Source organism: Siphateles boraxobius, unplaced genomic scaffold (genome assembly GCF_051911475.1).
Source record: "Siphateles boraxobius isolate OS27281-9 unplaced genomic scaffold, OSU_SipBor_1 48, whole genome shotgun sequence".
Taxonomy (NCBI): Eukaryota; Metazoa; Chordata; class Actinopteri; order Cypriniformes; family Leuciscidae; genus Siphateles; species Siphateles boraxobius.
Window position 1 is genome coordinate 10,145,679 of NW_027509119.1, and position 18,010 is coordinate 10,163,688.

Below are 18,010 nucleotides of genomic sequence, written 5' to 3' on the forward strand. Positions count from 1 at the left end.
GGCGATGCCCACGGGCTGTCGGATCGGCGAACTATTCCCAGGCGTTCCATGTTCGCGAACTCAGCCTTTGCAACGGCAAGCTTGGTTGGGTCGAGGCGCCGAGCGCGGGCGTAGACGGGTGGACCAGTGGTGGCGAGATGGTGCTACACACCATGCTTCACGGCAGATGCAGAGAAAATGGGCTGAGTGAGGGCTGGGAAACTGGCAAGCAGACGGTGGAAATCATCAGAAGCTGAAAGCATGCTAGACAGCCGTATGGAGTCGGTCCCGCTGAGCGTGCATGTATAAGAGCAAAACGTGACAGCGTCAATCAGACGGCGATTCTTTACATCCACCAACAGTCCATGTGCACACAAAAAATCAGCGCCGAGGAGGGGAACGGCAACCTTTGCAGGAACAAAGTTCCAGCCGAACTGCTGTCCTCCTAAACACAATTCGACGTACCTCGTTCCATTCGTGCGGATGGGGCTACCATTGGCAGCTTCCATAGGAGGGCCGTGGCTGTCGGTCACCATGTCCAAACGGGTTGCAGGCAGGACGCTCCTCTGTGCTCCTGTGTCGATCAGAAAACGCCGTCCAGAGATGCTGTCGTGGATGAAAAGCAGCCTGCCTACGCGGCCGACGCTCATGGCCACTACTGAGCGCCGGCCCCAGCGTTTCCCGACCTGCCGAAACTGCATGGTGAGCGACATTTGTTAGCCTTGGTTCCAAACTTAGCATGGTAGAAACATAAGCCTGGAAGTTGTTGGGGGCTAGAAGAAAACTGCCGCCTAGAAGTGGTTGCCGCGACAAAGGTGGAGTCGTCACGTGTCACCGAAGCAATGTGCGCGGGAAAAAACGCGTCCGCACAATGTCCGTGACTCGCCAGGAAAAATTTATCAGCTTCCTCAGCCAGTCTCCGACAGTCAGTGATTGTGGTGTTGGCTAATGCAGCTCTCACTTGTGAAGGCAGCTGACGCAGGAAAAGCTGGATGAACAGAAAATCGGGTCTGTGCTCTCCCAAAAGATCCAGCATGCGGTCCATGAGCTCGGACGGTTTGCTGTCACCCAGTCCTTGAAGGGAGAAAAGCCTGCCGGCTCTCTCAGCGTCCAACAGCCCGAACGTTTTCAACAGGTGGGCTTTGAGTGCTGCATACTTCTCATTTTCCGGAGGATTTGTTAGAAGGCTTACCACTTTGGATGCCGTTGAATTACCGAGAGCCGACACTACGTAGTAGTATTTTGTTGTATCCGCGGTGATCTCACGCAGCGCGAACTGCGCTTCAGTCTGTGCGAACCATGCCGATGCGGACGATTCCCAGAATTCGGGGAGTTTGAGGGTGACAGCGTTCGCAGTCATGGTCGTGTTGTGTCACTGGATAGGTCCAGCAGACTAATGTCGGGGTCACCAGTGTGGAAATTGCAGTAACTTGCAAGAGACAACTTCTCACTTTGAGCACACAAATACGTGTGTCGTTTATTTACTATGAAAAAACTAAAAAAACAGCAAGCAAATGGCGCTGACAAGCGTCCTACGTCATCACCCATACAGAACATTTAAAGGGACCCCGATCCCTGAACAGTTATGAGGAAAAACGCTAAGAACAAAGTACTGCATTTATCACCAACAATGTTTAGAACTACATTTAACACAAAGGTGAATTATGTATGTCACAGTCACTACAATGGATCATTTAAAACAAACCCCCAGAGAATCACTAGTTGTAAAACAACAACAACAAAAAAATGGATTTATTTGTTCACCCACTGATGTCATAAATCCATGCGTTTACCGGTGCCTCAGACCACATTCACAGCAGCAGCACAACAATATTCTGTCCAAAACATGATGCTATTCTATTCTTTACCACTAGGGGGGCATAATTAAGTGTCTCTTTAATTTTTTAATGAAAAATATAATTTGTTATTTTTTCCTCCTGCTTCATTATTCTTGAACTAGTGAATGGGTAACCAAATTAACCTCAAACCTGCAGAGACTGTAAGCCTCATAACTCCATTAGCTCTGACTCCCATCTGTTTCCCAAAAGTCCTTCCTAATGCCGCATCAGCTGCCTGGCATCCTGCCGCCCGATGTGCCAGTGTATGTGTGATACTGAGAGAGATTAAATAAGAAAAAGCTTCTCTTCTGCAGAACAAGCAGTTCAAACTTTGCCTTTTGATGTATTTGCAGTCAGGAGCAGCTGTCAGCTGAGTCCACTCTGAGGTGTGTGTGCCGCTTCTCAAGAAGTATGGATGAATGTGTGTGAAAGGGACAGAAAGCAATAACTTATACAAGTCTATGTATGTATTATTTAGCTCATAATCCTAAAGTAATCCTGAAGTATTTTCAGGGAGGTCAAAATGAATACGTTTTGTTTTCTGAATTAAATAAGATAAAATACTATAAGAAAATTATTTTTTGCAGTGAAACAGACAAAACATTCAAAATCGAGCAGTTTATATGGCTTCAATATTGCATACTGTATGTAATCTGGATTGGGTTATGGATTTTATTCAGATCCTTTGTATCTGACTAATACATTGGCAGATTTGGCACATTATCTAAAGTAATTTCGCTTCAATTAAATGTATCTTGATGTAAAGGGATAGTTCACCCAAAAATAGATAATATTCTGTCATCATTTACTCGCCCTCAAGTTGTTCCAAATCTGTATGAATTTCTTTCTTCTGCTGAACACAAAAGATATTTTGAAGAATATTTGTAACTAAACCGTTGTGGGGCACCATTGACTTCCAGCATGGGAAAAAAAAATACTGTGGAAGTCAATAGTGCCCCACAACTTTCTGGTTACCGACATTCTTCAAAATATCTTCTTTTGTGTTCAGCAATCAAAAGAAATTCATACAGATTTGGAACAACTTGAGGCTGAGTAAATGATGAGAGATTTTTCATTTTTGTGTGAACTATCCCTTTAAGAATAAATAAATATTTGAACAAGAAAAATCTACTTTTTTTTTGCATTGAATGATACATAAAACAACAATCGAGGGGTTTATTTGCTTCAGCATTGCATACTATAAGTAATCTGGATTGTGTTATGGATTTTTATTCAGCTTCTTTGTATCTTACCAATAAATCACCACATTTTAGACATTTCTTAGGAACGCGTCTTCAGACCTTTAGTTCCACTTCCTATTATAGAATAGAAGAGTCACTTGGTTCAATCGGCTCTTTCTTTATGGAGGCACCTTCCAAAATATTTTCAAAGTAAGCTCTTTGAATTCCCACAGCGGCTTGAAAGTTGACATTTTCACAGGTGGTTTGGTCAAAAGTAATTGAAGATATTTGCGTTGCTGGAGCCAGAGCCAAAGCTGCATCTTCAGCCTCCTCCGCTATTAGGCAGAGCTCCCCTAAAACCTCACCCTCGTTCACAGTTGGGCTTCCCTCCATTTCTCGACCGGAACACCTTTTTGTGCAGACGCCTGTCTTTTTTTCAATGGGACCCTCCTTCACCTCGGTCCCGACCTTCCCATTAGTCTGCCTCACAATATCTGTCCCACACAAGACGATCTCTTCCCTGTTGTCAGGGGTGACAGGTGTGTCCACCTCCTCTCCGCCTCCATCTGGATAGGGGTTGGAGCCGCGCCACATGTTCGGGAAGCTGTCAATGCCATCTGTGTCCTGCTCCCATGGCGATGGCCCTCCTCTTCCTGTCCTGTCATCTGAGCCAATCAGGGGGACAAAGAAGATTAATGGACATTGTGTTAGTACCATGCTAATGGAATGGAGCCCTGCGAGGCAAATGTGTCGTTTACCACAGTAGTGAAGCTCAGTTAAGAATTCATACCATGGTGAGTTGCGCTTGGCCAACGGCAGAAAACTGTAAGGGCCACAGCGGCTCAATCCGGAGATCACATTCAAGATTTTGTTAGTAGTGCCTGTTAAAGGTGAAGTATGTAGTTCTTGTGACACTAGCGCCACCTAGCGGAATTACAAAAATAAAGCAACTTTGCAAATTGCCCCTTTCACGTATACAGCTCTTACGGGGACATAAAGACATGTCTCAAAAGGTAAGAATAGGCTACTTTCAATAATGTCCAACATATTAAGACACGTTTAGCCATGTTGCTATGTGTCAGTGTCTAGAGTGACACATAGCAGTGTCAACTGGACGCATCAAAGGCCCTGTTTACACCTGGTATTTAGATGCGTTTAGGTCGATCAGATCACAAGTAGACGAGTGAGACACATCTTCGTTTACACCTGGTATGTTCATTTCGTCCAATAGTTCGAAAGATCTGAAATACCGGCCATAATGAAAGTGGTTGAAAGTGGACAAAAGAGACAGCTTAAACACCAAGTGTAACTGGGTACGTGTCTTCCTTGTCTACTTGTGATCCAATAAACTTACATACTTCACCTTTAAGGCCCCCATATTCTGAGACAATATTCAAAGATATTTCTGGTACCTTCTGTTGTAATGACAAAGCTGCTTGTTTTCAAACTTTTTCATTTACAGAATTTAGGAGTGGTAGTATATAAAAAATAATTTAAATCAAATCATTTGAAATGTTAATTACATTTTGTAATTCCTGAGTTGATCAGAAGTTTCGTAGTAGGATTAACCTCAGAAATACCAAATTTAGTCATTTCTACCTGATAAAATATGAAACAAATATTTTTTGTTATATTAAAATTATATTATAATATCGATACCGTCGAATTGCTTTCCGTTGGCTGTGGAGGTGAAGATTTTCCATCTTCGTTTTCATTTTAGTTAAAGTTTTAGTAAATCTGTCAGATTTTGACGTTTTTAGTATTTATTTTTCATTTTTTTTGCTTTAGTTATTTTAGTGTCAAGTTAAACTAAATTAAAATTAGACATTTTGCCTTGGCAACTGACTGAAATTAAACTTTTTTTAAATCGTTTCAGTTAATGTTTATTTTATTTTTAAGTAACATATTTTTTAGTTAACTATATTAACCCTGCTAAGGACTAAAATATAAGATAAGATAATCATGTAAAATAAGACTCTCCATATAAATCACTCACAATTCTTATTTGTGACAAAGCATGTGTACGTTTCAAATAGCACACCAGCAAATAAAATACACACAACAAAGGCATCCAGCTGGGAAAAGGAGTGTGACGGCATATCAGCGATGGCAACAGCTTAGTTCTGCCTCTCCTCTGCATCATTGATGCCTATTCTGCTGGATTACTGACCCATATTTGAGAGCATTCAGCAAAAAGGTTAAACACTGCATGCAGCTTATTTGTGGGACAACAGAAACGAGAAATACCACTTTACATAGCAGCATCCATATTTATGGGGCAGTCCTGACCGCAAAACACGCCCCAAAAGTTGGTGAATGTCAGCGAACGAGAATTCACTAGCATTTGCCAAATGCCATGACATTTGAAAGGGATTGGGCGTTCATCTGGCCTGACCAATAAGAGTGTGCGTGAAGGATAGGTGTGATAGCAAAGGGACAAGAGGGGTGGGCTGGTCAGAGAATTAGCTAATTACAGCTCTTCAACCTCTTGGCGGGATGATTAGCAAATGGCAGATTTGGTTACACACAATTACACACGCTCACCTGCAGAAGGTCGTGGGTTAGTGGTTTTCTGTGCTTCTGGCTGATGCGGATGGTCAATAGAGCACAGAGGAGTGGCACTCAGAGTGATGGCATCTCTGCCTCCTGTTGAACGCCACAGAGAGGAGCTTGACATCATTTACTGGGTGAAAGGACCGTTATCAATGCAAACTACCAATAGACAATGAAGAGAATTAATCTCTTTGATATAATCAGATGTACAACACACTTAAAAGTGCAGTAAGCCATTCCTGAGAAACGCTGTTGAATGTGGATCGGACCGAGCTCCACAACACATTTGTAGCCAATCAGCAGTAGGGGACGTGTCCACTCATGATGGGGGGAGGAGAGAGAGCGAGCAAGAGGGAGATCTGAAGAAAGACTGTAGAAAGAGAGATGGCTGAGAGACATTGCAAAACAGAAAAGGTCAGAGGAATATCACTAGAAAAAGAAGGGTTATGATCAGGAAAGAGCTTTAAGACACACGTTAATATTAGAAAAGCTTTCCAGTGCTGGAGAGACAGAAGCCTGAAAAAGGTTGTAGAGGTTGTGTTCTTTCTGCTCCATTCGTGAGAAACATTGGTTTTGCTGTTTCACAGAATCAAGATATGCTGGTAATGTTAGCTATGGTAACAGGACAGTTTTGAGTGTCATTGTTTGCCTGAAGCAGGTGTGCTTCTTGTGACCAACAATAAACAACTCTTGCCTTTATACTGTTGTGTACTGTATGTTCATTTTTTGTTCTTCCTTGTCGTTTGTACGACAGCTTCAGCTATGATAAAGAGACATTGCATTGTGTGTTTGTGCATTTTGGGGGCGGAGCAATGAAGGGAGGGTTGTGTTTGTTTGGGCTGATCTCAAATAGCATCAGTTTCTCAGAAATCACTTACTGCACCTTTAAAGCAATAAAAAACTACTTCAAAAATACCGTATAATAATAAATAGTATAATAAGTCATTTCATAAAATTAATTAAATGATAAACAAATTACATAATTATTAGTGCACACAATTTGTAATGGATTTCCATTATTTCAATATTTATAATGAAATTGACAAAAATTGGCACATCAAACTATGTGTACAATAATTTCACACGGAATTTAAAATAATTAATTGATATTTATTTACATATTGCAAATAAAATATAAATATATTTATATTTAATGTAAAAAAATAGATTTTTTTTTTAATTTTAGTACAGAGTAGCTGTTATGACTGCTCTGAGCAGGATGTGTGTCTGCTGCAATGTGTAAAGATGCAATGTGGCATAAAAGTAGCACAAAAATGTATGGACAGTAAGCCTTATAAAAAATAATAAAATATCTAATTTTGTCAAATTAAATTTAAACTTATTTAAACTTACATTTAAGTTAAAATTACTTAAATTATAATATATTTTGAATACTTAAACATAGTTCAAAATAAATACATATTTTTAATATATATACACACACAAACACACACACAGATATTTACACCGCTCTCCTACACAAAAGGTGACATTTTATAGAGGTGCTGTACATATGGAGACTGAAAAGGTTCAGACTGGCCACATACACTCACACACAGAAAGTGACTACAGCTCCCTCATCTGTCTTCATTAGTACTGGCTGCATGCATCACAGGTTAATGCCATATGTTGCCCACAGGGGACTGAGCACTATATGCTGGTGCCATCATAACACTGGCCACCAGTGCTTCCATGCTTCCACTGCCTGATCAGTTTAAACACTGCTTTCTAGGGCCACTGTGGTATGAAAAATAATAAACAAGAGAGTCATGCAGTGAATAGGAACCACGGCAGCATAAAGCAGCACTGAGCTTAGTTCACTTTTAAAAAAACTTTTGCTGATAATTTACTCACCCCCATGGCATCCAAGATGTCCATGTCTTTCCTTCTTCAGTCGAAAAGAAATTAAGGTTTTTGATGAAAACATTCCAGGCTTTTTCTCCATATAATGGACTTCAACGGGACCCAAACGGCTCAAGGACCAAATGACTGTTTCAGCGCAGCTTCAAAGGGCTTTAAACGATACCAGACGACGAATAAGGGTCTTATCTAGCGAAACGATTGGTCATTTCAAAAATGAATAAAAAAGTTTAAGTTTTATAAGCACAAATGCTCGCCTTGCTCTGTTCTTTACACATTTTCGACTGAAGAAAGAAAGACATGGACATCTTGGATGACATGGGGGTGAGTAAATTATCAGCAAAAGTTAAAACATGATCCATCAGGCTTGTGAGGAACGTTTATTTGTTCATCTCTCAGTCATCATTGCTTAGTTTTATGATCAAAGCTCTGCAGTTTTTATATAATGCAACGCAATACATTTAAATATCATCTTACTAAAATGTATTATTGGGAGATATATAGTGACAACTGGTATTTATATGCATTTCATGTAAGTAGTCTGCTACACTGTTATAAAGATCTCATTGATTTACTTTACAAGCTATCAGAATTTCATCTTTTTGGCCATATAAATATCAGCAACTGCACCAAATTGCAAATTTTTGCTCAGTTTGAGCATCTGAATAAATTTTAAGTGTTTTCTCCTCTTCAAGCTCTATTCTTTTTAGATTTTGTCTGAATGTCAATGAGCTATTGGATTCAAAAAATAGATTTTTCTGACTATAAGTTAATATGTCCGGCTTTACAGGGTTAAAAACATCACTGCATTAAGATAACAAAATATCAAACCAAGTGGTATCAATAAAAAATAAAAAAAATTAACCAGTCAATGACGTCCAAAACAACATTTTACTGTATGTACGAACAAAACAGTGACATTTTTTCAAAAATCTCTTCTTTTGTGTCCCACATTAAGTCATACAGGTATGAAACAACATGAGAATGAGTACCGGTAAATGATGACAAAATGTTCGTTTTTGGGTTGACTATCCCTTTAAGAGTGGTTTGAGTGGCCAAAAACTTTTTGCGCACACTTAATGTTAATCTCCAGAAATGATCCTAGATTGACAGCTGACAGCAGCTGTGCGCCTTCAGATGTTCCTCTTGACTACTTGAAGATCTCAAGAGAGGGTTTATTTTTAATAGGCACTGAAATGATGCTTAAGCAGCTCAAAGCTCGACTTCCTTTGTTTAAAAAGGTCATTGTTGTGTTGTGGAGACCGGCTTCTGAGCTAATTAAAAAGCCGGGCTAATTCTGTATGCCGAACAGCATGGAGCTTCACTGCGGCTGTTTCACGGCCCGCTGTGCAAAACAGGATGGATGGATGAGAGGCGATCCCCACCTGGCAGATGCCCATCCATCCATTCATTCACTGCTTGTCCCTGCCTCACACTGGGGAACAAAACCATCTAGTTTTATGGACAAACCGAGCTTTGCGTCACATCGTGCGGCTTGAAGTCACAGAAGTCACTGCAGAAGACTGCTAATTTCCTCTCATGGTGACTTCTGGCACATTTCAAACAAGAACTGATCTCTCTCACTTGTTGTTTTGTCACTGCGATGACAGGTAAAAAGAGTCGTAAGGGGAAAACGAGTTTAAGTTAGACAGGCTGTTTTGACAGGACTGCAGTAGTCAACAAGGAAACAAGTACAACCTGTCAACGAAAAAGACAAGAAGAAAAAAAGGATGGGGATATCCAAGATCTGAAAGAAAAACTCTTCCATTTTCTTTCTCGAATGCACTCCATGTGTCCATGCTAAACAGACTTAAGCATACTTTTAAAAATAGTACTTATTACAGAAATAATATACTTATTTGATAGCTGAATATAAAGTTTTCAGACACTTAAATGCATATTATTTGCAATGAAATTAAAATGCAATTAGCTGAACTGTAAAGATCTTTTTGGACCCACTTATATAAGATTTATCTTTATATCTAGGCCTAACTACAAAATTACTTAAACTGTCTTTTTAAATATCAAACAATCTTAAAATACATTTCTATTGAAACTTATAATTCATGTATTTAGAATTACACGTTTGTAATGATGAATTTGCAATTAGTACATTTAAAAAATATTAACTTTAAATGTAATATTGAATGACACACTACAGCTCAAATTATAATCAAGTTCTTTACATTTAAAATTTAAAACTTTTAGCTTGGCATTATTAAGTGGACTTTTTAAAAGTGTACTTAAGTGTGTTGGCTTTTTATTGCTATAATATTATCTGCAATTATTTACAATTAATTAGTTTTTTTTTTTTTTAAACATACTTTTAAGATCTGAAGTACACTTCAAATGCACATTCAATACAATTAAGTGGACTTCTTTTTCACAAGTGGTCAATATGTATTATACTGACATCTATTGGCATGGAGGCACACATTAAATCAGCTTTTATTAGACTACTATTAGTCTCCATCTCATGTGAGTGAGTTTAAACATTTTGTACCAAAAGTACTATTCCTTTCTTTAGAGTTAAAACTTCTTTAATGAGGGAATAAAAATTGTGAGTGCACTTTAAACTGATTTCCCCCGTTCATTTCTGCAAGGCCACCAACTCTGCCATTCGATCACTTTCAAAGACTGAGTTGTGATCCTGTCTCTCTCATCCACAAAGTTCCCTAATAATACCACATTCCCCAAATGTGTTTGTAATGTGGGCAATCAGTTTCAGTAATGGATGCTTGTCAGTTTTATGGCGGTAGAATGACAGTCTTATGACATGTGAGCGTGTGATCTGTGCTTCAGTGACAGTGCTTTACTACCCTCTTGTGGACAACGACTGAAAGTACTTCTCTTGTACTGGTGCTTGTACTGCCATTTTACAAAAGTAGGCCAATGTAGACACTTATTAAATGGCCCATATAAAATTAAATGAGGTCTTTGAAACTAAACTAAAATCGTTTCATTAGTGGTGCTTGCCAGGTCAACCATCACTTCAACTATTGCTCATACTTAGGGTTTGGGATTTGAACCAATGTCTAACTGTAATAATTGTACCCATTAATTTTCTAAGTGACCAGACTTGCAAGTTATGCCTGGTGAACAATAAAATGGAAAAAAATGGGGCAGGATATAATATAATTTAATGCCATTTCTATAGAGTCTTGTGTCATGTATTTGTAATTAATTACACATTTAATTAAGTTGCAATTTAGTGCATTTCAATATATATTAACTTTAAATACAATATCGAATAACACAGTACAGTTCAAATTATAATCAAGCACTTTACATGTGCTTTAGTATGTAATTCAACGCATCAAAATAAGTGTACTTCTTTAAAGCATGACAAAATATTATTAAAACAAAGATTTAAAAATGCATTTTAAAGTAAAACTTTTAATTTGATATGAGAAAGGTTATAGGTTTGGTCTAAACCGTAACTCGTTCAGTAACTTTTTGTGCTACAGAGAAGAATTACCCCTCAAATCAAACAGCTTGTTGTTATTACAACAAAAGATATTAGATAATTAGATATCCAATAATGTGAGGGTATACGGACAATTAATTCTGGTAACAATAGAACAATATCAACAAATGGAAAACTCTTACCTGGGAGACTCCAAAGTCCCGAAATTTCCAGAGTCTTCAACTTCCTCTCCAAATCAGCAACTCGGTTTCCCAGAATTCTATAATGCACAATAAATTCACCCAATACAGATTTATGTATAATATGAGACATCTTTCTTTCAACACTTTGTGTATAAAGCCTGCAGGTAAGATATTTAAAGGGATAGTTCACCCAAAAATTGTAATCCTGTTGTTAGAATTTTTTCTTCTGTTGAACACAAAAGAAGATATGTCAAAGAATGAGTGACCGAACAGTTGCTGGACCCCATTGACTTCAAAAGTAATTTTAATTTTTCCATACAGTGGAAGTCAATACATATCAGAAATACATACAGGTTTAGAACAACTTGAGGGTGAGCAAATGACGACAGCATTTTCATTTTTGGGTGAACTATCCAAAATTTGGTGATTTGGGTGAACTATAAATACACTGGTAAAAAAAGATTTTTTTAAAGTTGTAAATAAAGATTATTGGAGTAGTTTTTACGAGAAACTTCTATTTCAGTCTTTCTACTTCAAAATATCATGCTTAATTCAAAGTGTTACTTGACGTCTAAAAATTTTGAAATTTACTTGCGAGTGAAAATAGTTTCTACACCAAACCTTTTTCAGTGTACAGGCTATTTCTGTCTGTTTCTATAACTGTCAGTGCAAATACAGTTACAAACAAACCTGTTGGTCTGTCTTTGGTGTTGAATGATTATGTTCTTCTCATGAATGGTCTCCAGTAAGGCTGTCGCTAAAGACTTCAGGTCTGAAATAGACTGAGGTGTGGCTGGTAAACTGCAACCATTCTCCTCTGACAGCAACCCTTGCACTGCAAACAGCAGGAACAGAGGTGTATTTGAGTGAATAAACGCACACAAGTGTATGCAGTCATTTGATATGCTGTATAACATTTCTTTGCTTCTAAGCCTTCTAAGAAAAAAGCAATCACATGACTCAAGCACCTTGTTTAGGAGAAAGGACTCCAGTCAGAGCGCTGCTGTTAGACTTGCAGGAGATTTCAGGATTTCTTCTTCGATCCAGAGCAGTCTACAAGATATTCAGGAAGACAGCAATATTGCAAATCCAGAGAAATATTACAATATTAATACTGAAATGTTATTGTAATAATATAAATGAAACAATAAAATTTTAAAGCTGTGTAAAACACTTCTCAGCCTTACCTTATATTTCTGTATGTTACTCTTCAACAGGCTGACCTCCTCTTGAACTTGTTTTAATCTATCATGCAAGTATCTGCAATATGACAAAAGCTTTTGTTTCATGGAAAAACACATCTCACCTAAACTGAAAAAAGACAAAATACATGCAAACCACAACTGCTTACAAAACACATTCAGTCGAAATCTCCGGATTTGTTGTTTTAATTGCTAAAACCTTGCTAAACGTCTAACTAAAACCAGCTTCAGATGGTTTTTAAATGGATTACGGCTGGTCCTTTCTGGTCACTAGCTAGCTATGACTGGTCTAAATGATCAATCAGATGGTGGTGGGACTCAAGATGACTTAAAATGATTTCAAATAAGAAAAAAAAAAAGAAAAAAAGCTAAAACAACTCAAAATCAAGCTAATTCTAATTTTAATTCCTGCCCTAAATATCTGTTGTAGTTTTTCTTTCTCTCTAGTTTTCTCATGGACTTTGAAAACCTGGATATATGAGGAAGTCTAATTTAAAAAATGTGATTTCTAGATGTCATGTAAATTAATAAACTCTTAAAATGCCATACGCATTTTTATAAAGAATCATTATTTTTCTATTTATGCAAAGCTCCAAAATATTTGGAGTAAAAATATTTTTTAAAAATCCTTATCCAGTAAATTACATGCATCTAGAAAAGCTCAATTTATTTGTTAAAAAAATATTTTTTAAATATTCTTTATCTAGTAAATTATAAACATCTTGAAAAGATGTCAAATTCATTGGTTAAAAAGAGAGGGTAATATTATTTTAAAAAATTATTTATCCAATAAGTTCCAACATCTATAAAGGTCTAATTCATTGGTTAAAAAAAGAAACTGTAAAAATTGTTGGTAAAAAATCCTTTATCTAGTAATTTATAAACATCTAGAAGTCAAATTCATTTGTTAAGTAGTGTGGGATTTTTTTTTCTTTCTTTTATCCAGTAAATTCCAAACTTCTAGAAAAGTCGAATTCATTGTTAATAAAAAGACTTGGTAAAAATTGTGAGTAAAAATGATATATAAATATATATAAATAAAAATAAATTTGAATTCTGTACCTTATTTTAATTATAATTATTTTAGTTACTTATTTTATTCTATGGACACACTTAGTCTCTGTAAATGAAAAAATATTTTTGAATAAAACTCATTACAGCAGATGAAACCTAGAAACCTAGCCTACATGAGTGGGCCATCAAATATTATTGAGAACCACTGAATTATTAAACATAATGAAGAAATGACAAGCTACAATAACACTCCCTAACTTGTTCTCCATGCAGAGGGCGTCCACGTCGATGATGCGCTTCTCCTGGCCTCCAAGGATGTGGTTCAGCTCGAGGTTGAGACGTTCGGATTTCTCCTTGAACACGGTCCTCTCTGCCTTTACATCCTGCAGTTCGTCGATCACCGTCTTCAGACTGCTTTCAAGTTCTTCTCTCTTAAAAAGTACCAGCAGATATTCGAACAAAGCGCCATATTTGATTTACTGTCATTACAGTGAAATATATGATTAGCATGCAAGAAAGAACTAGAAAAATATGTTTTTCTCATTCACTAGAACTGGAGAAGTGCAATAAATAAGGATGGGAATAATATAAAACTTAGAGACGCACATGTAGTGCTGCTTTCTCCAGTTGCCTGACCAGATCCTCACGCTCATGAACAGGGAAATGTCTGAACCCGACTTCATCATCTCCAAGCCTCTGTTTTGTGATGGTCATTCTTAACAGCTATGAAGAGAAGATCACAACAGGGATAAGAAATGAACACATATACACTACCGTTCAGAGGTTTTTTAAATGTATTTTAAAAGAAGTTTCTTCCGCTCACCAAGGCTGCAAACAGTAACATTTATTATTATTATCAATATTGAAAACAGTGGTGTACAATTTGTTTTCAGGATTCTTTGATAAATAAAATAGAAAAAAAATAGAAAGCTTTTGTAACATTATGGACTACCGTTCAAAAGTTTGGGATCAGTAAGATGTTTTTATTTTTTTGGAAAGAATTCAGTTTTATTCAGCAAGGATGCATTAACTTGATCAAAAGTGACATTACGGACATTTATAATGCAACAAAATATTTCTATTTCAGATCAATTATTTTCTTAAAACATCCTGAAAAAAATTGTACACAACTGTTTTCAACATTTATAATGATAATAAATGTTTTGTAAGCAGCAAATCAGCATATGAGAATGATATCTGAAGGATCATGTGACACTGGAGTAATGATGCTGAAAATTCAGCTTTGCATCACAGGAATAAATTACATTTTAATTATTCAAATAAAAAACGGTTCTTTAAAATTGTAAAAATATTTGACAATATTACTGCTTTTGTTGTATTTTGGGTCAAATAAAAGCAGCCTTGGAGAGCAGAAGAGACTTATTTTAAAAACATTCAAAACATTTATTTTTAAACAACTTTTAAAAAACATTAAAAAACGTACCGATCTAAAACTTTTGAACGGTAATGTATTGAGTAGCCTAATCATTAGTTATGTTTCCATCCATGTATTTTTACATGATGCACATAAAATCTTAAAATGCGCGTAAACATACACATAAGCGTATAATTGAGGTGGTTCATATTCTTTACATAAACTGCATAAACTACAATGGAAACACATTTAATGAACAAATTCTTGAATGTGCAAACAAAAAAAACTCACAGGACTTTACCTCAACAGAGGATGTGATTGGACAACTGGACTAACCAGCGGACAAATCACATCACACAGCATCTCAAATGTTGTTTCAGTCATTCTGAAAAGCCTGAGCCAATGTCTGTAATTAAAATGATTTGGTATAATGACCTCCAAGAACTATCTCACGCGACTGCGTTCCCAAACATCAGGCATCCGCCTCTGAACTCAAGATACCATGACAGTGTTTGATATTGCATTTCATCTGTGCACTTTTGAGGCACAAGTCATTTTAAAGCAGGAAAAAAGTCACAGGCTTTTCTGGTTGCATTGACATATTATTATTTTATTAATGATACTTTGCACCAGCTTCCCAGGAAGAGAAGATTTTTGTTCTCTTGAGCACATGGGATAGAAACTGTGCTTTGTTCGCAAATGATTTATATGATATCCAAATATTAGAAAAGTTTGGATGCAAACATAGCTAATTTGAATAGTTATATGGGTACCTTATTGTCTCCCTGGGTCTCACTGAGTCTCTGTGTCAGTTCCTTCACCTCTTCAACAAGCTGCTTATTTCTCTCCCTCGAATCCATCAACAATTGGGCCAAATTCACCTGAGAGAAAGGGAAAGACAGAAAAGCAAAGAGAAAAAGAAAATTATGACCTGCAACAAACTGAAAAGTGAAATAATACAAAGTATAAATCGGCTGACCTGATTTCGTTTTTCTGGGGGAAGTGAAGATTCACCATCCTGAAATACATTATAAAGCATACGGATGAACTATGAAGCCAAGAAATGATCATCACTTTTAGATACAAGTAATAATGAATAGTAATCGTTTAGATGACACACAATTAGTTCTCTGTATTTCTTCTTCAAGCCCTGGTGTGTCTCTCTCAGCTGGTTGGCCATCAGTTTGTACTGGTCTCTTTCCTGCTGACAGGTGTCCAGCTCTTTGGACAGAATGAGAAGGCCGTCCTTCTTGCTCTCCAGTTTACGTTTGCATATCAAGAACTGCAGAAACAAGAACCCAGTGTGTGGACCTGTACACTACCGGTCAAAAGTTTGGAATAATGTTTTTGAAAGAAGTCTATTATGCTCACCATTCATTTTTGATCATTTATTTGATCAAAAATACCGTAAAAACCGTCATATTGTGAAATATTATTACAATTCAGAATAACTTTTCTATTTGAATATACTGTATGTTAAAATGAATACGTGTTAAAATCATGTAATGGCAAAGCTACATTTTCAGCAGCCATTACTCCAGTCTTCAGTGTCACATCACAGTCATGGTTTCCAGAACCGTTTTCAACATTGATAATAATAAGAAATGTTTCTTGAGCAGCAAAACATCATTTTAGGATGATTTCTGAAGGATCATGTGACACTAAAGACTGGAGTAATGATGCTGAAATTTCAGCTTTGCCATCACAGGTATAAATTACATTTGAAAATATATTCAAATAGAAAACAGTTCATTTAAATTGCAATAATATTTCACAATATTACTGTTTTTACTGTATCTTTGATCAAAATAAATACAGCCTTGGTGAGCATAAGAGACGTCTTTTAAAAAACAAAACAAAAAAATCTTAACTGGTAGTGTATGTGTGTGGTGAGGGTGAGGCACAAAAATGTGTAAAATAGTAGCAACAATACAAGCATTATAATGAGGCTTTAAATATTTAATTATCATTCAACAATAGGGCAGGCAGTTAAAAGTTAAATAAATAAAAAAATGTGTTAATTTATGAAGCATTTATTTATAAAGTGCCACAAAAACTAATCAAAACTTTTTTTTCCATAAAAAACACATTTCATCTAAACTAGAAAAAAAGAAAACATAGCAAACCAAACCTGTGTATGATCAGGTTACAAACCACATTAAGTCTAACATTCATTCAAAATTGCTAAAACTTTATTGAAAATGTTAGCTAAAACCACAGATGGTTTTTACATGGTTTCTAGCAGGTCCTTTGTTGTCACTAATTTCTCATGGCTGGTCTTCTCTAAATTTTTATTAGCTGGTCAGACTAGTTAGCGCTGGTAGTTCACCTTGAATCAGCAGCAAACCAGCTAAACCACTTTTTCACCAGTGTTTCTATACCAGGAGTCCTCAGAAAACTTCAAAGGGGGCCTTATCATGACTAATAATTATTTAAAATAAGACAAAATAAGCATTACAATAAGCAAAATTAACTAAAAAATAAATATATTTCTCATTTTAATTTATCCCCATTTGTTTTTTTGTTTTTTTTTGAAGAACCGTGGTTCCCATGGTCTTGGAAAACCTGAACATAGGAGGTACTTTTCAACAAAAAAAATTAAAACAGAACACATTTGATGTAGTTTCTAGATTTTAGATTAGAGTTTTAAGCAGAGAGGACTCTTAAACATAGGCAACATACAATTCAGACAGTTTTTAACAACTTAAAAGCACATTTGATTTTGTATTAAAGCTTGAGTTCAGGTGGTTTTGGCAGAGATGCAGCACCATATGGAAACAGCCATTATCATCATCATCACCACCGTGTTTTAGTAACGCAACACTCACCTCGCTTACTAAACCTTGCCAGTCACTTTCACTTCTTTTGGACGAGTTCATTTCTTCCAGCGTTTGGCGATAATATTTGATGTTATTCAAATCTAAAGCTAGTATTTGCGCGAGCTTTATTGAGAGGCAGAAACTTGACCCTTCCTCTCAGCCACTGTTTACTCTGGGTCAGCTGGTGCACAAGATCCGGGTTTGTGAAACACTGAACCAGCATCAGTATTCAGAATATTAGTGAGGGCGTGGCGAGTAACTGTGAATATCTAATATCTAGCGAATTTATCAGACAATGTGGAATAAAAGTGTAGTTTTTCTTTTTTTATTGTAGAGAGGCATTGTACATGTCCAACCAGTAGATGGCGAACACAAATTAATGGAAAGGTAAAAGACAAACATAAGATCATTTGAGATGAATTGAGATTTAACATACCTGTTTTAAATTAGCTGAATAGTCATATTATGTGTACTGATTATTTGCATAATACCAGTCGTAGCCTAAAACCTCTTTAAAACCATCTCTTGAATGCACTCAAAGTCGGCAAACGATTAAAAAGCTGCTGTGGTTTCATTATAA

The 18,010-nt window shown here is 36.6% G+C and overlaps 1 protein-coding gene across 1 annotated transcript; it reads right to left on the bottom strand.

Annotated features, from left to right (window-relative positions):
• Positions 1-2,979: 2,979 nt before the first annotated feature.
• ccdc149a (coiled-coil domain containing 149a) lies at positions 2,980-17,689 on the bottom strand. Its single transcript, XM_077201883.1, has 12 exons — positions 17,440-17,689; positions 15,732-15,893; positions 15,591-15,629; positions 15,385-15,492; positions 13,843-13,959; positions 13,495-13,667; positions 12,208-12,280; positions 11,989-12,073; positions 11,711-11,855; positions 11,021-11,097; positions 5,543-5,644; positions 2,980-3,663 (listed from the first exon to the last, which is right to left on the bottom strand). The coding sequence occupies exons 1-12, from the start codon at positions 17,488-17,490 to the stop codon at positions 3,137-3,139; spliced, it is 1,659 nt and encodes a 552-aa protein (XP_077057998.1). The 5' UTR covers positions 17,491-17,689; the 3' UTR covers positions 2,980-3,136.
• Between the last annotated feature and the right edge of the window lie 321 nt (positions 17,690-18,010).